Genomic DNA, 19,071 nt, shown 5'->3' on the forward strand with positions numbered 1-19,071 from the left:
GCTGCATTGGGGTCTACGGACCTTCCATTATGTCGGACCCTCTGAGTAAAAGATCATTTCCCACTAGAATTGAAAACAAGAAAATATGCCCCTAAACGTCTCTGTATATTATATGTCCGTTCTGTACCAGAGTAAATGGCTCATACTCTGATTGGGCCCCCGTCACTAGTGGGGGCCACAGGGTTCAGTATTGGGCCCCATTCTGTACAATATATTTATCAATGACCTGATAGAGGGGCTGCACAGCAAAATATCAGTATTTGTAGATGACACAAAATTATACAATATAATCAATGCAACGGAGGACAATGTGCGGCTACAAACGGACGGAGATAAGCCGGGGGCTTGGGGGGGGGGGGGGGGGGGGATGGTAAATGGAGGTCAATGTGGATAAATGTAAGGTTCTGCACATGGGCAGGAGAAACAGATGTCACCAATATACACTAAAGGGGGTACAGCTAGGGAAAAGACCTGGGGGTACTAGTGGGCTGTAACTAAACTGGAGTAACCAATGCCAGTCAGCTGCTGCAAAAGCTAATACAGCCTTGTGGTGCAGTAAAAGAGGTATAGGGGCGAGGGGCGAGAACATTATCCCCCCACTATATAAGGCACTTGTCAGGCCTCACATGGAATACTGTGTACAGTTCTGGTCACCGGGGCTCAGGAAAGATGTTACAGTACTGGAGGGGGTTCAAAGAAGGGCAACTAAACTAATACATGGAATGACGGGACTGGAATACCCAGAGAGGCACCAAAACTGGGATTATTCACCCCGGAAAGACGGCCAAGGGGCGACCAAATAACTGTGTATAAATCCATGAGGGGACGATACAAGGATCTCTGCCAGGATCTGTTTATACCCAGGACTGCGACGGTAACAAGAGGACATCTGCTACGTCTAGAGGAAAGCAGGTTTCATCACCAACACAGAAGGGGGTTCTTTACTGTAAGAGCAGTGAGACTGTGGAACTCTCTGCCTGAGGACGTGGTGATGGCAGGATCCATAGAGGAGTGTAAGAGGGGACTTGATGTCTTTCTGGAGAGGAAGGACATTATAGGATATAAATGTTAGATTACTTGTTAATCCGGGTATACAGGCAGGTAGGAACTATTAGGGGTTGATCCAGGGATTAGTCTGATAGCCATTAGGGAGTCGGGAAGGAATGTTTTCCCCAAAAGGTCTAATTGGCTTCTGCCTCTTGGGGGTTTTGTGCCTTTTTCTGGATCAACAGCACAGGAGGACAACAGGCTGGACTAGATGGACATGGTCTTCATTCGGCCTTACATACTATGTTACCGCAAACAGTTGGCTTCAGGATGAGGTCTCATCGCAGCTGTTTTACAGCTCACAGGCACTGTCAATACTGAGTGCTGTCTGTCAGTTGGAGGTGGTCCCCTTCCCGACTCGCCATTCTCCATGTGCTCGCGGGGTGCTGATGGTGGCCATCGTAGGCCTGGGCCTGCTGAAGGCTCTGAGTGCAGCCAATTAGTTAGCCGCATTACTATGTTAACATTAAAAGTACAATACACTGCAGTGTTGAAGTATTGCAGTACATTGTAAAAGCAATTTAAGATGCAGAAGTTCACAACCACACAGGACTGCCGTACAGTACCCTGCCATCTCATCACGGGGGACAGTGTGAGACCCCCCCCCCCCCCCCAAACATTGATCAAGGCATTTAAAGGGTTATCGGCGCTGCTCAGCGGCGCTGCGAATTGGAACTGTTGTGGGTGTCAGCTGAAAGTAACAGATCTCATCCCACGACCCCCCCCCCCCCCCCCCCCTCCATACAAAACCTGAACCTCCATGACATAACTGTATGCTAAGGGGTTAATGAACATGAATACTGCAGATGAAGGATTGGAGGGAGAACGGGCCGTGGCCATGTGTGGGGGCGGAGCATGATGGCAGGCATCAGGCTTGGCACATGCCCCTTCTCTCTTCTTGCAGGCTGCAGGGATGGCGCTCATCTTATTGGAAACCCCTTTACGTCATCCTAAGGTCTTTTCTTCAAGTTACGTCTCTGTAAAAGATGGCCGACAACCCAAACGGCTGCTATTACAACGCCCGTCAGCCCACCATTCAGCCTTCTTATACAGAAATTGTGTGGAATAACACCTAAGGACGCTGGCAGTGGGAGTGGCAGAGGAGGTGGGACTAGCACCCCCGAAGGTCCCCAAGCCAGGCAGCGGCCATAATGGCGGAAGCAGGAGGTCAGCTGTTTGAGTTGTCTTCGGAGATGAGAGAAGGTGCGGAGCTGTGGCGGAGACGGGCGGCTCTACTGGATCCTTGCACACGTCTCGCTTCGCTGTTGCATCATCTCTCCTTAGAAGTTTTGTCAGGATGTTTTCTGCTGCTCACAAGATCATCAAAGGAAACGCTCGGCAGCCGAAGAGCATTCCGCGCCTCCATCTTTGATATCTTGTGTTGTATCTTTGATTTCTCACATTTGTGGTCACGAATCTTACGGAGAAAACGTCTTTGGTTATAAACCCGCTGGAGGACTTTGATCTAACAAGTTAGCCATAACTGGGCCATGTAAGGCGGAAGGGGCGATCAGCGGGGGCCTCACCAGGACTGGAAGCACATGAACAGATTTACATTGCGGAATCTGTGGTCGCCGTCCGCACCGCCAATCTGCAGCAAATACCATTCAGAGCCTACTAGGAAAAATCGCTTTTTTTTACACACTCACGAAAATGAATCACGATTTCTGCGAGTGGTCGGGGAATCGCAGCACGCTCAATGTTTGTGTGCATCCCACACGGACGGCTTCCATTACAGTCAGTGAAAGCCGTCCAATCCACAGCACATCTGCAATTGACAATGGCTAGATCACGGGTACCTGCGTCATCACCCAGCGACCACGTAGGAAAAGCACAGGCTCAAGAAAAATAAAAACTTGTAATACGCATGGCAGATGGCGAGGTAAGCATAGTCACCGGCCACGGTTGGAGCCGGATTCCACTGTGGGCTCCCACATGCCAAATCCAACCCATCGGTTTGCAGCCAGCATCAATGATAGCATTCTGGCAGCATCTAGATACCACTAGGGGGAGCTCCCTGTATATAGATGTATATAGCCAACACTAGGGTGAACTCCCTGCAAGTAAATATATGCAGCCACCACTAGGGGGAGCTCCCTGCATATAGATGTATGCAGCCACCACTAGGAGGAGATCCCTGCAAATAAATGTATGCAGCCATCACTAAGAGGGGCTCCCTTCATATAGATCTATACAGCCACCACTAGATGGAGCTCCCTGCATATGGATATATGCAGCCAACAATAGGGGGAGTTCCCTGTATATAGATGTATATAGCCAACACTAGGGTGAACTCCCTGCAAGTAAATAAATACAGCCACCACTAGGAGGAGATCCCTTTATGTAGATGTATACAGCCACCACAAGAGGAAATTACCTGTATGTACATGTATACAGCCACCACTAGGAGGAGCTCCCTGCAAATAGATGTATACAGCTGTCAGTAGGAGGAGCTCCCTGCAGATAGATGTATGCAGCAACCACTAGGAGGAGCTCCCTGCAAATAAATGTATACAGCCACCACTAGGCGGAGCTCCCTGTTTATAGATGTATGCAGCCACCACTAGGAGGAGCTTCCTGCAAATAGATGTATACAGCCACCACTAGAGGAAATTACCTGTATGTAGATGTATACCGCCACCACTAGGGGGCGCTCCCTGCTGATCAATGTATACAACCACCACTAGGAGGAGCTCCCTGCAAATAATGTATGCAACCGTTACTAGGAGGAGCTCCCTGTAAATAGATGTATATAGCCCCCACTAGGAGGAACTACCTGTATGTAGATGTAAACACCCACCACACTTGGCGGAGTTCCCTATATATAGATGTTGTGACAATGCAGTAGCAAAAGTGGCCTGTAGGGGGCCTCTGCAGCTACACAGATTAAATCTCCCCACCCTCACAAGCTCAGTGTCGTTGAAGCCGGTGGAGCTTCGGTCCATTGAGGCCTATGGGCCCTGAGGTCTATGTGGACCTGGTGCTGGTCTGTGAGGGATCTGGAAGCACAGAGCGGACAGGGGTAGTCGGCCCCTCGCTCATCGCCTGTTGGGGCAAAGCTGCATATGATATGCTGGACTGTATACGTAAGCTGACCATGTTGCTATGTTGAAATAAACGCCGCAGGAATCGGCATTTGGACTTTACCCTGTTTCTGGACGTCATCGCGGTGCTGCCACCCCTAGGCAGGGGAAAGTAAGCAGGAGATCCCCGGCAAGTAACCCCAACTTGTCACAATGTATACAGCCATCACTAGGACAAGCTCACTGCAAATGGATGTTGGCAGATTTAGTGTTGGCTGTGTTTGGGTGGGGCGGATAGGATTGCATGTTGCCTCCAGATGAATTGGTTACACCGTCCCTTTAAGAGAAGCTGGCTGTCAGTGACAATGGATGTTGGCCCTTCTTTCCTGACGATTGGGGAATCTGCCGCCACCGCCGACATTCTAGAGCGCTACGATATTACGGGATATAGACATTAGGTGGCCAGCGGGGTTGGTGATCCGGGGATTACTCTGGCTGCCATTAGGGAGTCAGGAAGGATTTTTTTCTTCCATAGGAGCTGATTGTCGCACTTGGGGGTTTGCCTTCCTCTGGACCAACAAGGGGGGTGACAACAGGCTGAACGAGATGGATAGTGCCTAACATAAGCAGAGCGGATGCCTGCAGCCAAAAGGAAAACCTTCTGGATTCCACCACATTTCATCTCTGAACGCGCGACTATTTCTGCATTTACCGCATGTTTGTTCCTAGTTGGCGGCTGGCAGTCATGTGACTTGACCGCCCTGCAGACGGAGGAGACCCACACCTTTTAGGTGGGTTTTCTATGCTGTGAGTATTGATGTGTCCAAAACCCCGCCCACCAGCCGCAGCATTATCTGCAAGATTGTGCTGCCGTCAGCTGCTGTGGGTGAGCTGGTTTTAGACGCATGCGATTACTGCAGCAAAAACCGTTTACACGCAGCATTTCAGCATTAAAATCTGCACCAGTGCTGCGAATCTACCGCTGACTTCAGCCTGCAGACGAGCGCTCCTCTAGCTCACTGCAGGCGCCCCCTTCTGGAGGTGGTGCTCAGTTGGTGACTGTGCGTCTTCTGCAGTGAGCGCCAGGTATTCGGAGACAAGAGGAGCGCCATTACATGCGGCTGAAGTCACTAGTGGATTCGCAGCACTAGTGCAGATTTTGACTTTGTTTTTGATGTGGAAAAGCAGATTTGCATTATGAGCGCACAAACCTTCCACAGCTGCAAATGAGCTGAACGGGCGTTTGTAAGAGCGCTCACTCCGGGTATCACCCTGGGCAAACGAATAATAATCGTTATTTGTAAAGCGCCAACTTATTCCGCAGTGCTTACAAGGCGTGGGAACAGAAACTGGACAATTACATGTGGTATACACTTATTTGGAGAGAGACGGGGTGGGGGTGGTTCAGGAGGTAGAGGGGCAGAAGATGCACACAATTGGCAAAAGTGCAACGTGTGGGGAGCCATAGGGAGCGGCAGGGGGAATGTTCATAGAATCACAGAAGGTAGAATTGGATGGGACCGGCAGGGTCATCAGGTCCACTGGGGTCATCGGGTCCAACCCCCTGCTCAGTGCAGGATCACTAAATCATCCCAGACAGATGTGTGTCCGGCCTTTGTTTGAACACTTTCATTGAAGGAGAACTCACCACCTCCCATGGCAACCTGTTCCACTCATTGATCCCCTCACTGTCTAATATCTAATCTGTGTCTCCTCCCTTTCAGTTTCATCCCATTGCTTCTAGTCTTTCCTTGTGCAGATGAGAATAGGGCTGATCCCTCTGCACTGTGACAGCCCTTCAGATATTTGTAGACCGCTATTAAGTCTCCTCTCAGCCTTCTCTTCTGCTAAACATTCCCAGATCCTTTAACCGTTCCTCATAGGACATGATTTGCAGACCGCTCACCATCTTGGTAACTCTTCACGGAACTTGCTCCAGTTTGTCAATGTCTTTAATAAAGTGGGGTGCCCAGAACTGGACCCAGTATTCCAGATGAGGTCTGACTAAGGAAGAGTAGAGGAGGATAATGACCTCACGTGATCTAGACTCTATGCTTCTCTTAATACATCCCAGAATTGGGTTTGCCTTTTTGGTTGCTGCATCACATTGTTGACTCATGTTCAGTTTATGATCTATTAGTATACCCAAGTCTTTTTCACATGTGCTGCTGCTTAGCCAAATTGCTCCCATTCTGTATGGGCTTTTTTCATTTTTCTTGCCCAAATGTAGGACTTTGCATTTCTCCTTGTTAAATACCATTCTGTTAGTCGCCGACCCACTGTGCAAGCTTTTCTAGATCTTTTTGAATCCTCTCTCTCTCTTCCCTATTGTTAGCTATCCCTCCTAGCTTTGTGTCATCAGCAAATTTGATCAGTTTCCCACAATTCCCTCCTGCAGATCATTTATAACAATGTTGACCAACACTGGGCCCAGGACAGAGCCTTGTGGTCCCCACTTGATACATTCTCCCACTTGGATGTGCAGCCATTTATGACCACTCTTTGAGTACGATCACTCAGCCAGTTGTGAATCCACCTAACAGTTGCCTTGTCAATCCCAGATTTGGTCATTTCATCAATAAGTATGGTATGAGATACTTTGTCAAATGCTTTACTAAAGTCCAGATATACCATATCCACTGCATTTCCCTGATCAACCCAGTCAGTGATTCTGTCATAGAAGAAAATTAGATTAGTCTGGCATGACTTGTTTGTTACAAACCCATGCTGGCTCTGGTTAATTACTCCATTCCCATCCAAGTACTTGCATACATGCTGTTTAATAATCTGTTCAGAGATCTTTCCCGGTACAGAAGTCAGGCTCACAGGCCTGTAGTTTCCTGGATCCACCTTCTTCCCTTTTTTGACAATAAGGACAACATTTGCCCTTTTTCCAGTCTTCTGGGACTTTTCCTGTTCTCCAGGAATTTTCACAGATTATGGCAAGTGGCTCAGCAATTACTTCCGCTGCTTCCTTTAGTATCCTAGGATGTAATTCATCTGGACCTGGAGACTTGGATTCATGTAAGTTAGCTAAGTGTTCTCTCACCATCTCTCTGCTTACAGATAGCCTGCATTCTTTTATTCCCCCAGTAGCACAGGGAAGATCAGCTGATGTTACATCTACTTTCTGAGAGAAAACAGATGGAAAATAGGAATTTTAAAGTTTTTCATCCTGTAAGCATCCAATAGCATCTGTGACTTTTCTTTAGCTTTTGAACCCCCAAATCCTTTTTTATTGCTTTTGGCCTCTCTTACAAGCCTCAGTTCATTATTAGCTTTATCTTTTCTGACCCTTGCCCTACAGTTTCTGCAGACCCCATTATATTCTTCTTTAGATATTCCCTCCTCTTTCCATTTGATAAACACATTTTTCTCCCTCTTTAACATGTGTACAAGTTCTGTGTTCATCCATCCTGGTCTCTTTAAATGCTTCCCATTCTTCCTTCTTTTAGGGATTGGTAACGATCGTGCTTTGAGAATCTCATTCGACAATATTTCCCAACCTTCTTGGACATTTCTGTCCTTAATAACATCCGGCCATTGGATTCTTCCTATCCTCTTTCTGAGTTCAGTAAAATCTGCCTTTCTGAAATCCAACCTTGAGGTCTGAGTCTTCTCAGGTCTTCCTCCCCTTGTTATCCAACCTCCAAGGATATCATGATCACTGCCTCCTAAGATCCCGGTCACCCTTACTTCCTCAACCATGCTCTCCCTGTTGGTAAGAATTAGGTCCAAGATAGCAGATCCCCTTGTTTTCTCTTCTACCTTCTGGAAGATAAAGTTGTCACAAGAGCGGATAAGAATCTGTTGGATCCATTACTTTTACCTGAGAGATTCCCAACAAATGTCTGGATGGGTAAAATCTCCCATGATCACTCTGTTGGGCTTCTTTGAGAGCTTGGCCATCTGATGTATAAAGAGTTCCTCCATATCTTCTGCTTGTCCAGGCGGCCTATAGTAAATGCCCACAATGGTGTCCTTTCTGTTGTTCTCTCCTTGTATTCTTAACCAAACAGTTTCTACAGAACTACCATGCTCTGAAGCTTGAATATTGTGGGGGCGGGGGGGGGGGGGGGGGGGGGGGGGGACCAGGTCAGGGGATTTAGTATGCCTTCCTGAAGAGGTGCGATTTTAAGGCGCGTCTGAAGCTCTGTGCATCGGGAATTGTCTGGATGTTTTGGGGTAGAGCGTTCCAGAGGATGGGTGCTACTCTGGTGAAGTCCTGTAGGCAAGCATGTGAGGCTTGTATTAGAGAGGTTTAGTTTGAGTGTGTTAGTGGATCAGAATGTGCGGGCTAGGTGGTGTATGGACAAGAGGGAGATGATGTATGATGGTGCGGAGCGTGGGCTGAGTGATGTACGGACAGTAGGGAGGCGATCTACGGTGGTGCGTGTTGGGTCATGTATGGTGGTGCAGAGCACAGGCTGGGTTATGTACGTGCTGGAGGAAGGCGATGTACAGTGGTGCGGGCTGGGTGGTGTACGGACAGGAGGGAGAGGATATTCCATTACACGGAGCCATGTAGAGCTTTGTGGGTGAGGATGATGAGTGTGAATTGAGTTCTGTAATACATGGGCAGCCAGTGCAGCGACTGGCATAGCATAGCATCGAGGTATCTGAGAAGCGGCTAGACAGGAATATGAGCCCGGCTGCCGCATTTAGTATGAAATGGAGAGAGTCTATTGCAGGACGGCAGATGAGCAGCAAGTAACAGTAGTCAAGTCGGGAGGGGATTAGGGCGACAACGAGTGTCTTTAGTGTGTCTGTGGTGAGGAACAGCCAGATTTTACCTATATTCCTGAGGTGAAGGTAGCATGTTCAGGGCAGAGATTGGATGTGGGGAGTAAAGGAGAAATCCGAATCCAGTGTGACCCCAAGGCCAGGACAAAGCCCTGGGGGATCCCAACAGCGAGGAGGAGCAGAGAGAAGGGGGCCAAGGACTGAGCCCTGGTGGATCCCAACAGTGAGAGGGAGCGGAAGCAAAGAGCAGGTAGAGCCAGTGAAGAAGACGCTGAAAGAGCGGTCAGAGAGGTAGGAGGAGAACCAGGAGAGAGCAGTGTCCTTTAGGCCGATAGAGCAAAGTATAGCAAGGAGAAGGTCATGGCCCACAGTGTCAAACACCATGGAGAGATAGAGAAGGATCAGTCATCAGGTAGTTTGATACTTTTGTGAGGGCGGTTTCGGTGGAGCGTAGGGGGCGGAAGCTGGACTGTATGGGGTCGAGGCGAGAGGTGTCAAAGAGAAAGCATGTGAGGCGGGAGTAAATTTGAAGATTTAATTTGAAGATGAGTTGCTAGTTGGCAGTGTTTGTTGGGCCAAGAGTCGGTATCTCTAGCAGAGGGGATGTGATGGAGTGTTTGAATGAGGAGGGGAAGATACCAGAGGTCAGAGAGAGGTTGCAGTTGGTGGTGAGCTGGGTAATGACCACCAGAGAGAGGGAGTGAAGGGGGTGTGAGGGAAGATGGTCGCTAGTGCAGGTGGTGGGGCAAACAACGGAAAGCAGTCTAGAGACCTCTTCCTCTGTCGTTGGTTCTAGTATAGATAGTGAGTGAGTGATGGATGCTGAAGAGACCTGGATCGGGGCTAGTCGTGTAATGTTCGGAGACTTCTTTACAGATGTTTTTGATTTTTTTCTTTGAAATGGGCGGCTAGCTCTCCAGCATTGAGATCCGTCTCGGGGGCCGGTACTATGTGGCTGAGGAGGCAGTGGAAAGTATCGAAGAGTTGTTTGGGGTTGTAAGATAGTGAAGAGATGAGGAAGGTGAAGTAGACTTGTTTGGCGTGGTAGAGGGTGAGGTTGTAGGTTTTGAGCAGAAATTTGAAATGGGTGAAGTCCACAGGCTGTTTGGATTTGCATCACAGCCATTCAGCGCACCAAGAGCACTGCTGAAAGAAGTTTTGTGGTCTGCAGTGGACGGCTCTGGTCACAGGGGGTGCTGCTTAGTCCAGGGTGCGTCTGAAGGTGGTGGAGTAGTGAGCAGCCAGGTTGGGGCAGGAGAGGAGAGGGTTGGGGGACAGGGAGGACTGGATGGTCTTGGCGAACTGTTTGGTGTGGACGGTGTGGAGGTTGCTAGAGGTGCGATAGATGGGAGGGTCTGGGGAGATGTTAGACTGCTTGATGGAGAAGGAGGTTGTGATCTGAGAGTGAAAGGGGGAGTTAGTAAAGTGAGAGGCAGAGCAGAGCAGAGGAGGAGGAAGATTATGTTGAGAGCGTTATCATCTCTGTGAGTGGGAGAGTCTGAGAGTTGTAATAGACCAAGAGAGGAGATAAGCAATAAAAGCTGGTAGGCGAATGATGAGACTGGGTCATTGGGTGGGGATGTTAGTCACCAAGGATGAGTGTTGAGAGTTCGCAGGATAAGATGTGAGGGAGTCAGGCGACAAAGTGGTCTAGGACCAGGCAGGGAGGACCAGGGGGCAGTAGATAGCAGCGACACGTAGGGACAGCTGCAGCGTCCTAAAGGGTAACTCAGGACACGGGGCATACGCTGAGGAGCTGGGAGGGTAAAGCTGTCACTTGTCATGGTGGCACTTACCAGACTCCTCCCCAGAGGGACACACGCAGCCTCGGCCAGAGTATCGCTGGGCCTCTTCCGGACACCCCTAGGAGAGGGATGGCCAATATACATGCCGTAGAACTTTAGATTGTCACGTGATGTCACTGTTCCTTTACTCACTAGAATGAACCTCGGCGATAAAAAAGACACTCCAGGCACGTTTTGGTATTTAAGTACCCCAGTCCCTGGGAACGGTCAGGGCCTGGCAAAACTTTATTGCAAAACTTGGACACTTGACAATTTATGAATACACCGGTGCAGGCAAGACAAGAGAAGGGAGGTCAAGGAGGAACTTGGGATGATACCAGCCCTATAGTCCTCGTTATCTGTATGATGCCGCTCCTGCAAGGGGTGGGGGACAAACTCTCCTCAGATAAAGTACCTCTGCACGGTGTTCTTGACTCGCTTGACTCGCGCTCTCTCACTCTCTACTAGCTGCTGGCATTGGGGTACTGAAGATACCTCTCTTTCTCTTCCAACCTCTTCACCACATGAGGGTTGAAGGTACCCCCATGTGGCTGGCTCTACACTCCTCTCCTAGCCGTTGACAATTCTGGAACCCCACCTTGCTCTCCAGCACTCATATTTATCATCTCTCACATACCACATGACAAGGCATAAATTGATACATTTACAGACATCTCCCAGTCTCATGCAGTCATTAACCCTTCATCTGCTGCAGCTGTGCAATACACATAACAGGAGACAAGACAATGTGCACAGTGCATCCACACAAAGGATATGACATGTTTGACATTTATGGAGGGACCAGGAGTAGTGTTTCCACTGGGCAGAAGAATCATAGGGTATGGACTTCGAACCGGGGGAATGACCTGGAAGGTGCAGTTCAGTGAGTGGAGAATGCCTACTCCTCCGCCAAGCCTTTCGTCCGATTAGCAACCAGGCAACAAACTGATTAGGAGGGCGAAGCCTGATAAAGTAAAGAGCATCCCTGTGTCATGCCCCTCCCCCTAAGCCTCTGGTCTGATGAAAGGGGTGGGTTTACTAATTCTGTAGTTACACTAGCGAGTCAGATGGTTCGCAGTGACTGATAAAACCGCCAGACCGACCGTACTCCACTTTTTAGTTTATGCCCAGTTTTTATGGTGCAAATTTGACACAATTTCTATTACATGATGTCACAGTTAGGACACGCCTCCTTTCACAAGGCCGCACCCCTTTACAGATGCATTTTTTTTAAAAGTGTTAGAAATTGTCCAATTCATATGATAAATGTAGTGCAAAGCCTGCAAGATCGTTTTATGCACAGTTTGCACCACAAGACTGGCAGTGAATCTGCCCCAATGTAGGCATGGCCCCGCGGGCAGGGGAGAATCACAGGTGAGTTCCGTCCGCCTGTGAGATGCGCCGAGCCGTTATTTACTATCAGTGATCTTTCTCTCAGACTGAGTCTGTGATACAAAAGTCGCAGCGCGTCCGGTTTTTGGGGGATTCTGTTCTGGAATTGCCCATCCTTTCCTATGGGAGGCGCTGGTGAGTTGATGAGTGTTTCATGCGACTGATTCTCTGTTCTCACAGCGATGAGATATGATGCGTTGTATCATGTTTTGGGGGGTGAAATCCAAGCTTTAGGAACGCCATATCCGTCTGGTTTTCTTAGACCGATATCGCACTTGTCCGGGATAACACATCTGAAAGCTGGTGGTCCAACCGCTGGGACCCCTAGTGATCCAGAGGACATGCACAGCACCGCACTAGGACCGCCACTGATAGTTCAAGCGCTGCGCTATACATCCAGCAATGAGAATGGACGGCCACCACCCTCCGCGCAGGATGCTCTGGACCTCAGATATGGGGATCGGTGGGGTTCCCAGCAGTAAGACCCCCCACCAATCACAAGTTAGGTGCATAGTGAATATAGGAGAACGGTGCACTGTGAGAAACCAGATGGATTTTGCAAGCAGCTTTAGCTGTGACTGGAGTATAAAGGCCGACAGCCGGTCAATGAGATCAGCGCCTGTTTTACCGGCCAAGGCCAAAGCGGTCTGCAGTGGGGACAATCCAGTGCCGTCCTTGTGGGCGGCACACCCCACGTTTCCACGGAGAGGTTCCTTGCTGCACAAGGATTTGATTGGCTAATGAATGAGGGTTTGCTGGGGTCACACGGCCCGCCGATTGGTCACACAAACGTTTATTGGGCCGTGCGAGAAACGGGCTTTAGCTGGTAAACGGAAGAGGAAGGATGTGGAATCCCGGCAGCATCCTCTTCTATCCGCGGCTTGTTGTGACTCTTACTGACGCATTTCTCTCCCCACGCTGCAGGCTACATACTTCAGTACTCCGAGGACAACAGTGAACAGTGGGGCAGTTTTCCCATCAGTCCCAGCGAACGTTCCTACCGCCTAGAAAACCTGAAATGTGGCACTTGGTACAAATTTACTCTGACGGCCCAGAACGGAGTGGGACCGGGACGCATCAGTGAGATCATAGAGGCAAAAACCCTTGGGAAAGGTACTGGAGTCTTGTCCTGCCCCCCCGAAGCAGGAAGTAATTACTCGTTATCCCGCTTTATCCTTTTTATGATTACTGATGTTGTATGTAAATGAGGGGGCAAAAGTCATTATAATGTGGAGCCGGGTATTTACCGGGGGCTGGGTATTTACCAGGAGCCGGGTATTTACCGAGGGCTGGGTATTTACCAGGAGCCGGGTGTTTACCGAGGGCCGGGTATTTACCAGGAGCCGGGTATTTACCGAGGGCTGGGTATTTACCAGGAGCCGGGTATTTACCGAGGGCTGGGTATTTACCAGGAGCCGGGTGTTTACCGAGGGCCGGGTATTTACCAGGAGCCGGGTATTTACCGAGGGCCGGGTATTTACCGGGAGCCGGGTGTTTACCGGGGGCTGGGTATTTACCAGGAGCCGGGTGTTTACCGGGGGCAGATAATATCACACTTATAGGGGCCGTTCACACTTCATTTTTTATGAAATCCCCTTGCTCCCCATTAAGATTACCTCTGTATCCTCCAAATCAAGATTCAACTGTAAGCCAGCACAAACCCAGAGCCGGAGTGTGAACGGCCCCTCCTGCTGGTCGGGAGCCAAGTAGAAGGCATGCCTCATCTATTACAGCTACACAAACCACACTTAGATGAGTGTCATTTCGAGACGGGGCACATGGGGCAGGCTGGGTCTGGTGGAGCACAGTTAATGGGGGTACTCTGTGGCAGTTTTAAGTTACAGGGCACTCTGAGGCTGGCACAGGGTGGGGAGGACTTTAAGGGGTTGTCCCACTTCTAAGATAGATACCCTGTCCTCCAAATTTGTCATTATTAGCTGATTAGCGGGAGTCCGCTGCCCAGGATCTCCACCAATCAACTGATCTCTGAGGCCAGTGTTCTAATGTCCTTTTGCCACAGGAAGCAGACAGCGCCATACATAGTGCAGTGACCTAGGTTGGTACTGCAGGCTGAGTCCTATTAAAGTGAATGTGACTATAGCCAGACCACTGCTTCCGGCAACAAAGCAGCTCCGTGCATTGGCCCCAGGGAACTGCATGGTTGGTGGGGGTCCTGGGCGGCGGACCCCTGCTGATCAGCTATTAATGACCTGTCTTGAGGTTGAGACAAGCACTTTCTATTTTATCACAGCCCCTTGAATAGTAGAATTTGGCACTATCGTGTAGAAGGCGACACCTTTGTCAGAGGATACATGGCCTGTGCAGGAGTTGTCAGATCCTCGCCTCCAAGCTGCCATCAACATGATGCCCATCTCTGCCCCACATCTTTGAGCACTGTATGGAGTCGGGGCCTCGCTCTGCAGAGGACCATCTACTGGATGCACATGACTTGCCTTGGTCATGGCGGTTTGTGACTTTCGGGGGTCCAGCTTTCTTTTGTCCACTGCTGCACCGCTCGCAGCTTCCGGGGTCCCATCTATCCAGTTTGCACTTCTTGTAGAGCTTCATGATCTGTAGGAGTAAATCTGCTCGTCCTTGGACCTTCCAGCCGCTCTGCCCAGTGATTGTCCAAGCTCAGACCACATGACTGCTTCTAAAGAGCCGCTTTGGATGTGAATGGAGTAGAATGCGGCACAGCGACCTGCAGCCTCTGCTTTTACAATGGATCTGGTGACTTTTCTTCCCGATGACACATTTTCAGGGTCAGCAGAACGTAGGGAACAATTGCAAGTGTTACAGTATGGCTGCAAGGCCTCGGGCGTCCCACCATCCGGGTATAGGGAATCTACAAGGCCATGCTCCTGCCGGCGTAGAACTTGTGCTTTGTCTATGCTTGCTCTTCCCTGTTTCCCCCAAAATAAGCCCTAGCATGATGTTTAATAAGCCCTAGCATGATGTTTAATAGCGTCCCGTCAGCTTTACAAGAAAAGAAATACTGTGGAGCAAAAATTAATATAAGACCCTTTCTTATTTTCGGGGTAACGGGGGTATGAGCAGGTATAATACTCAGCAGCCCCCAATGTGTGCTCGGTGTGTGCATGGTCTTATCGTAAGTGTGGCCACCATCGTATGCTCGGTGCGTGCATGGTCATATCGTAAGTGCGGCCCCCAACGTGTGCTCGGTGCGTGCATGGTCATGTCATAAGTGTGGCCCCCAACATGTGCTCGGTGCGCGCATGGTCGTATCGTAAGTGTGGCCCCCAATGTGTGCTCGGTGCACACATGGTCGTATCGTAAGTGTGGCCACCATCGTATGCTCGGTGCGCACATGGTCATATCGTAAGTGTGGCCCCCAACATGTGCTCGGTGCGCGCATGGTCGTATCGTAAGTGTGGCCCCCAATGTGTGCTCGGTGCGTGCATAGTCATATCGTAAGTGTGGCCCCCAATGTGTGCTCGGTGCGTGCATGGTCGTATCGTAAGTGTGGCCCCCAATGTGTGCTCGGTGCACGCATGGTCATATCGTAAGTGTGGCCCCCAACGTGTGCTCGGTGCGTGCATGGTCGTATCGTAAGTGCGGCCCCCATCGTGTGCTCGGTGCGTGCATGGTCATATCGTAAGTGTGGCCCCCAACGTGTGCTCGGTGCGTGCATGGTCGTATCGTAAGTGTGGCCCCCATCGTGTGCTTGGTGCGTGCATGGTCATATCGTAAGTGTGGCCCCCAACGTGTGCTCAGTGCACGCATGGTCATGTCATAAGTGTGGCCCCCAACATGTGCTCGGTGCACGCATGGTCGTATCGTAAGTGTGGCCCCCAATGTGTGCTCGGTGCGTGCATAGTCGTATCGTAAGTGTGGCCCCCAATGTGTGCTCGGTGTGTGCATGGTCGTATCGTAAGTGCGGCCCCCAACGTGTGCTCGGTGCGTGCATGGTCATGTCATAAGTGTGGCCCCCAACATGTGCTCGGTGCACGCATGGTCGTATCGTAAGTGTGGCCCCCAATGTGTGCTCGGTGCGTGCATAGTCATATCGTAAGTGTGGCCCCCAATGTGTGCTCGGTGCGTGCATGGTCGTATCGTAAGTGTGGCCCCCAATGTGTGCTCGGTGCGTGCATGGTCATATCGTAAGTGTGGCCCCCAATGTGTGCTCGGTGCGTGCATGGTCATATCGTAAGTGTGGCCCCCAACGTGTGCTCGGTGCGTGCATGGTCGTATCGTAAGTGCGGCCCCCATCGTGTGCTCGGTGCGTGCATGGTCATATTGTAAGTGTGGCCCCCAATGTGTGCTCGGTGCACGCATGGTCATATCGTAAGTGTGGCCCCCAACGTGTGCTCGGTGCGTGCATGGTTGTATCGTAAGTGTGGCCCCCATCGTGTGCTTGGTGCGTGCATGGTCATATCGTAAGTGTGGCCCCCAACGTGTGCTCAGTGCACGCATGGTCATGTCATAAGTGTGGCCCCCAACATGTGCTCGGTGCACGCATGGTCGTATCGTAAGTGTGGCCCCCAATGTGTGCTCGGTGCGTGCATAGTCGTATCGTAAGTGTGGCCCCCAATGTGTGCTCGGTGCGTGCATGGTCGTATCGTAAGTGTGGCCCCCAATGTGTGCTCGGTGCACGCATGATCATATCGTAAGTGTGGCCCCCAACGTGTGCTCGGTGCGTGCATGGTCGTATCGTAAGTGCGGCCCCCATCGTGTGCTCGGTGCGTGCATGGTCATATCGTAAGTGTGGCCCCCAACGTGTGCTCGGTGCGTGCATGATCGTATCGTAAGTGCGGCCCCCATCGTGTGCTCGGTGCACGCATGGTCATATCGTAAGTGTGGCCCCCAACGTGTGCTCGGTGCACGCATGGTCGTATCATAAGTGCGGCCCCCATCGTGTGCTCGGTGCGTGCATGGTCGTATCGTAAGTGTGGCCCCCAATGTGTGCTCGGTGCACGCATGGTCATATCGTAAGTGTGGCCCCCAATGTGTGCTCGGTGCACACATGGTCATATCGTAAGTGTGGCCCCCAACGTGTGCTCGGTGCACGCATGGTCATATCGTAAGTGTGGCCCCCAACGTGTGCTCGGTGCACGCATGGTCATATTGTAAGTGCGGCCCCCATCGTGTGCTCGGTGCGTGCATAGTCGTATCGTAAGTGTGGCCCCCAACGTGTGCTCGGTGCACGCATGGTCGTATTGTAAGTGTGGCCCCCAACGTGTGCTCGGTGCACGCATGGTCATATTGTATGTGTGGCCCTCAACGTGTGCTAGGTGCACGCATGGTCATATCGTAAGTGTGGCCCCCAACGTGTGCTCGGTGCATGCATGTTCGTATCGTAAGTGTGGCCCCCAACGTGTGCTCGATGCACGCATGGTCATATTGTAAGTGTGGCCCCCAACGTGTGCTCAGTGCACGCATGGTCATATTGTAAGTGTGGCCCCCAACGTGTGCTCGGTGCAGCATGGTCATATTGTAAGTGTGGCCCCCAACGTGTGCTCGGTGCACGCATGGTCGTATTGTAAGTGTGGCCCCCAACGTGTGCTCGGTGCACGCATGGTCGTATCGTAAGTGTGGCCCCCAACGTGTGCTCGGTGCACGCATGGTCATATTGTAAGTGTGGCCCCTAACGTGTGCTCAGTGCACGCATGGTCATATCGAAAGTGTGGCCCCCAACGTGTGCTCGGTGCACGCATAGTCGTATCGTAAGTGTGGCCCCCAACGTGTGCTCGGTGCGTCAGTGTGGCCCTCAACGTGTGCTCGGTGCACGCATGGTCATATTGTAAGTGTGGCCCTCAACGTGTGCTCGGTGCGCGCATGGTCGTATCGTAAGTGTGGCCCCCAACGTATGCTCGGTGTGTGCATGGTCGTATCGTAAGTGTGGCCCCCAATGTGTGCTCGGTGCGTACGTGATCTCATCGTAAGTGTGGCCCCCAATGTGTGCTCGGTGCGTACGTGATCTCATCGTAAGTGTGGCCCCCAATGTGTGCTCGGTGCACGCATGGTCGTATCGTAAGTGTGGCCCCCAACGTGTGCTCGGTGCACGCATGGTCATATCGTAAGTGTGGCCCCCAACGTGTGCTCGGTGCGTGCATGGCCATAACGTAAGTGTGGCCGCCAACGTGTGCTCGGTGCACGCATGGTTTTATCGTAAATGTGTGGCCCTCAACGTGTGCTCGGTGCGTGCATGGTCATGTCGTAAGTGTGGCCCCCAACATGTGCTCGGTGCACGCATGGTCGTATCGTAAGTGTGGCCCCCAATGTGTGCTCGGTGCGTGCATAGTCGTATCGTAAGTGTGGCCCCCAATGTGTGCTCGGTGCGTGCATGGTCGTATCGTAAGTGTGGCCCCCAATGTGTGCTCGGTGCACGCATGGTCGTATCGTAAGTGTGGCCCCCAACGTGTGCTCGGTGCGTGCATGGTCGTGTCATAAGTGTGGCCCCCAACATGTGCTCGCTGCGTGCATGGTCATATCGTAAGTGTGGCCCCCAATGTGTGCTCGGTGCGAGCATGGTCGTATCGTAAGTGTGGCCCCCAATGTGTGCTCGGTGCACGCATGGTCATATCGTGAGTGTGGCCCCCAACGTGTGCTCGGTGCGTCAGTGTGGCCCTCAACGTGTGCTCGGTGCGCGCATGGTCGTATCGTAAGTGTGGCCCCCAACGTATGCTCGGTGTGTGCATGGTCGTATCGTAAGTGTGGCCCCCAATGTGTGCTCGGTGTGTGCATGGTCGTATCGTAAGTGTGGCCCCCAACGTGTGCTCGGTGCACGCATGGTCATATCGTAAGTGTGGCCCCCAACGTGTGCTCGGTGCACGCATGGTCATATCGTAAGTGTGGCCCCCAACGTGTGCTCGGTGCACGCATGGTTTTATCGTAAATGTGTGGCCCTCAACGTGTGCTCGGTGCGTGCATGGTCATGTCGTAAGTGTGGCCCCCAACATGTGCTCGGTGCACGCATGGTCGTATCGTAAGTGTGGCCCCCAATGTGTGCTCGGTGCGTGCATGGTCGTATCGTAAGTGCGGCCCCCAACGTGTGCTCGGTGCACGCATGGTCATATCGTAAGTGTGGCCCCCAACGTGTGCTCGGTGTGTGCATGGTCATA

At 51.3% G+C, this 19,071-nt stretch overlaps 1 protein-coding gene across 1 annotated transcript in view; it reads left to right on the forward strand.

Moving 5' to 3' along the window:
• DSCAM (DS cell adhesion molecule) overlaps positions 1 to 19,071 on the forward strand; it is a 740,634-nt gene that overhangs the window by 521,995 nt on the left and 199,568 nt on the right. The window contains exon 25 of the mRNA XM_066598936.1: positions 12,914 to 13,102. Coding sequence (XP_066455033.1) covers positions 12,914 to 13,102 — 189 coding nt within the window. The remainder of the gene's footprint in view (positions 1 to 12,913; positions 13,103 to 19,071) is intronic.

The sequence above is a fragment of the Eleutherodactylus coqui genome, chromosome 4, assembly GCF_035609145.1.
Source record: "Eleutherodactylus coqui strain aEleCoq1 chromosome 4, aEleCoq1.hap1, whole genome shotgun sequence".
Taxonomy (NCBI): Eukaryota; Metazoa; Chordata; class Amphibia; order Anura; family Eleutherodactylidae; genus Eleutherodactylus; species Eleutherodactylus coqui.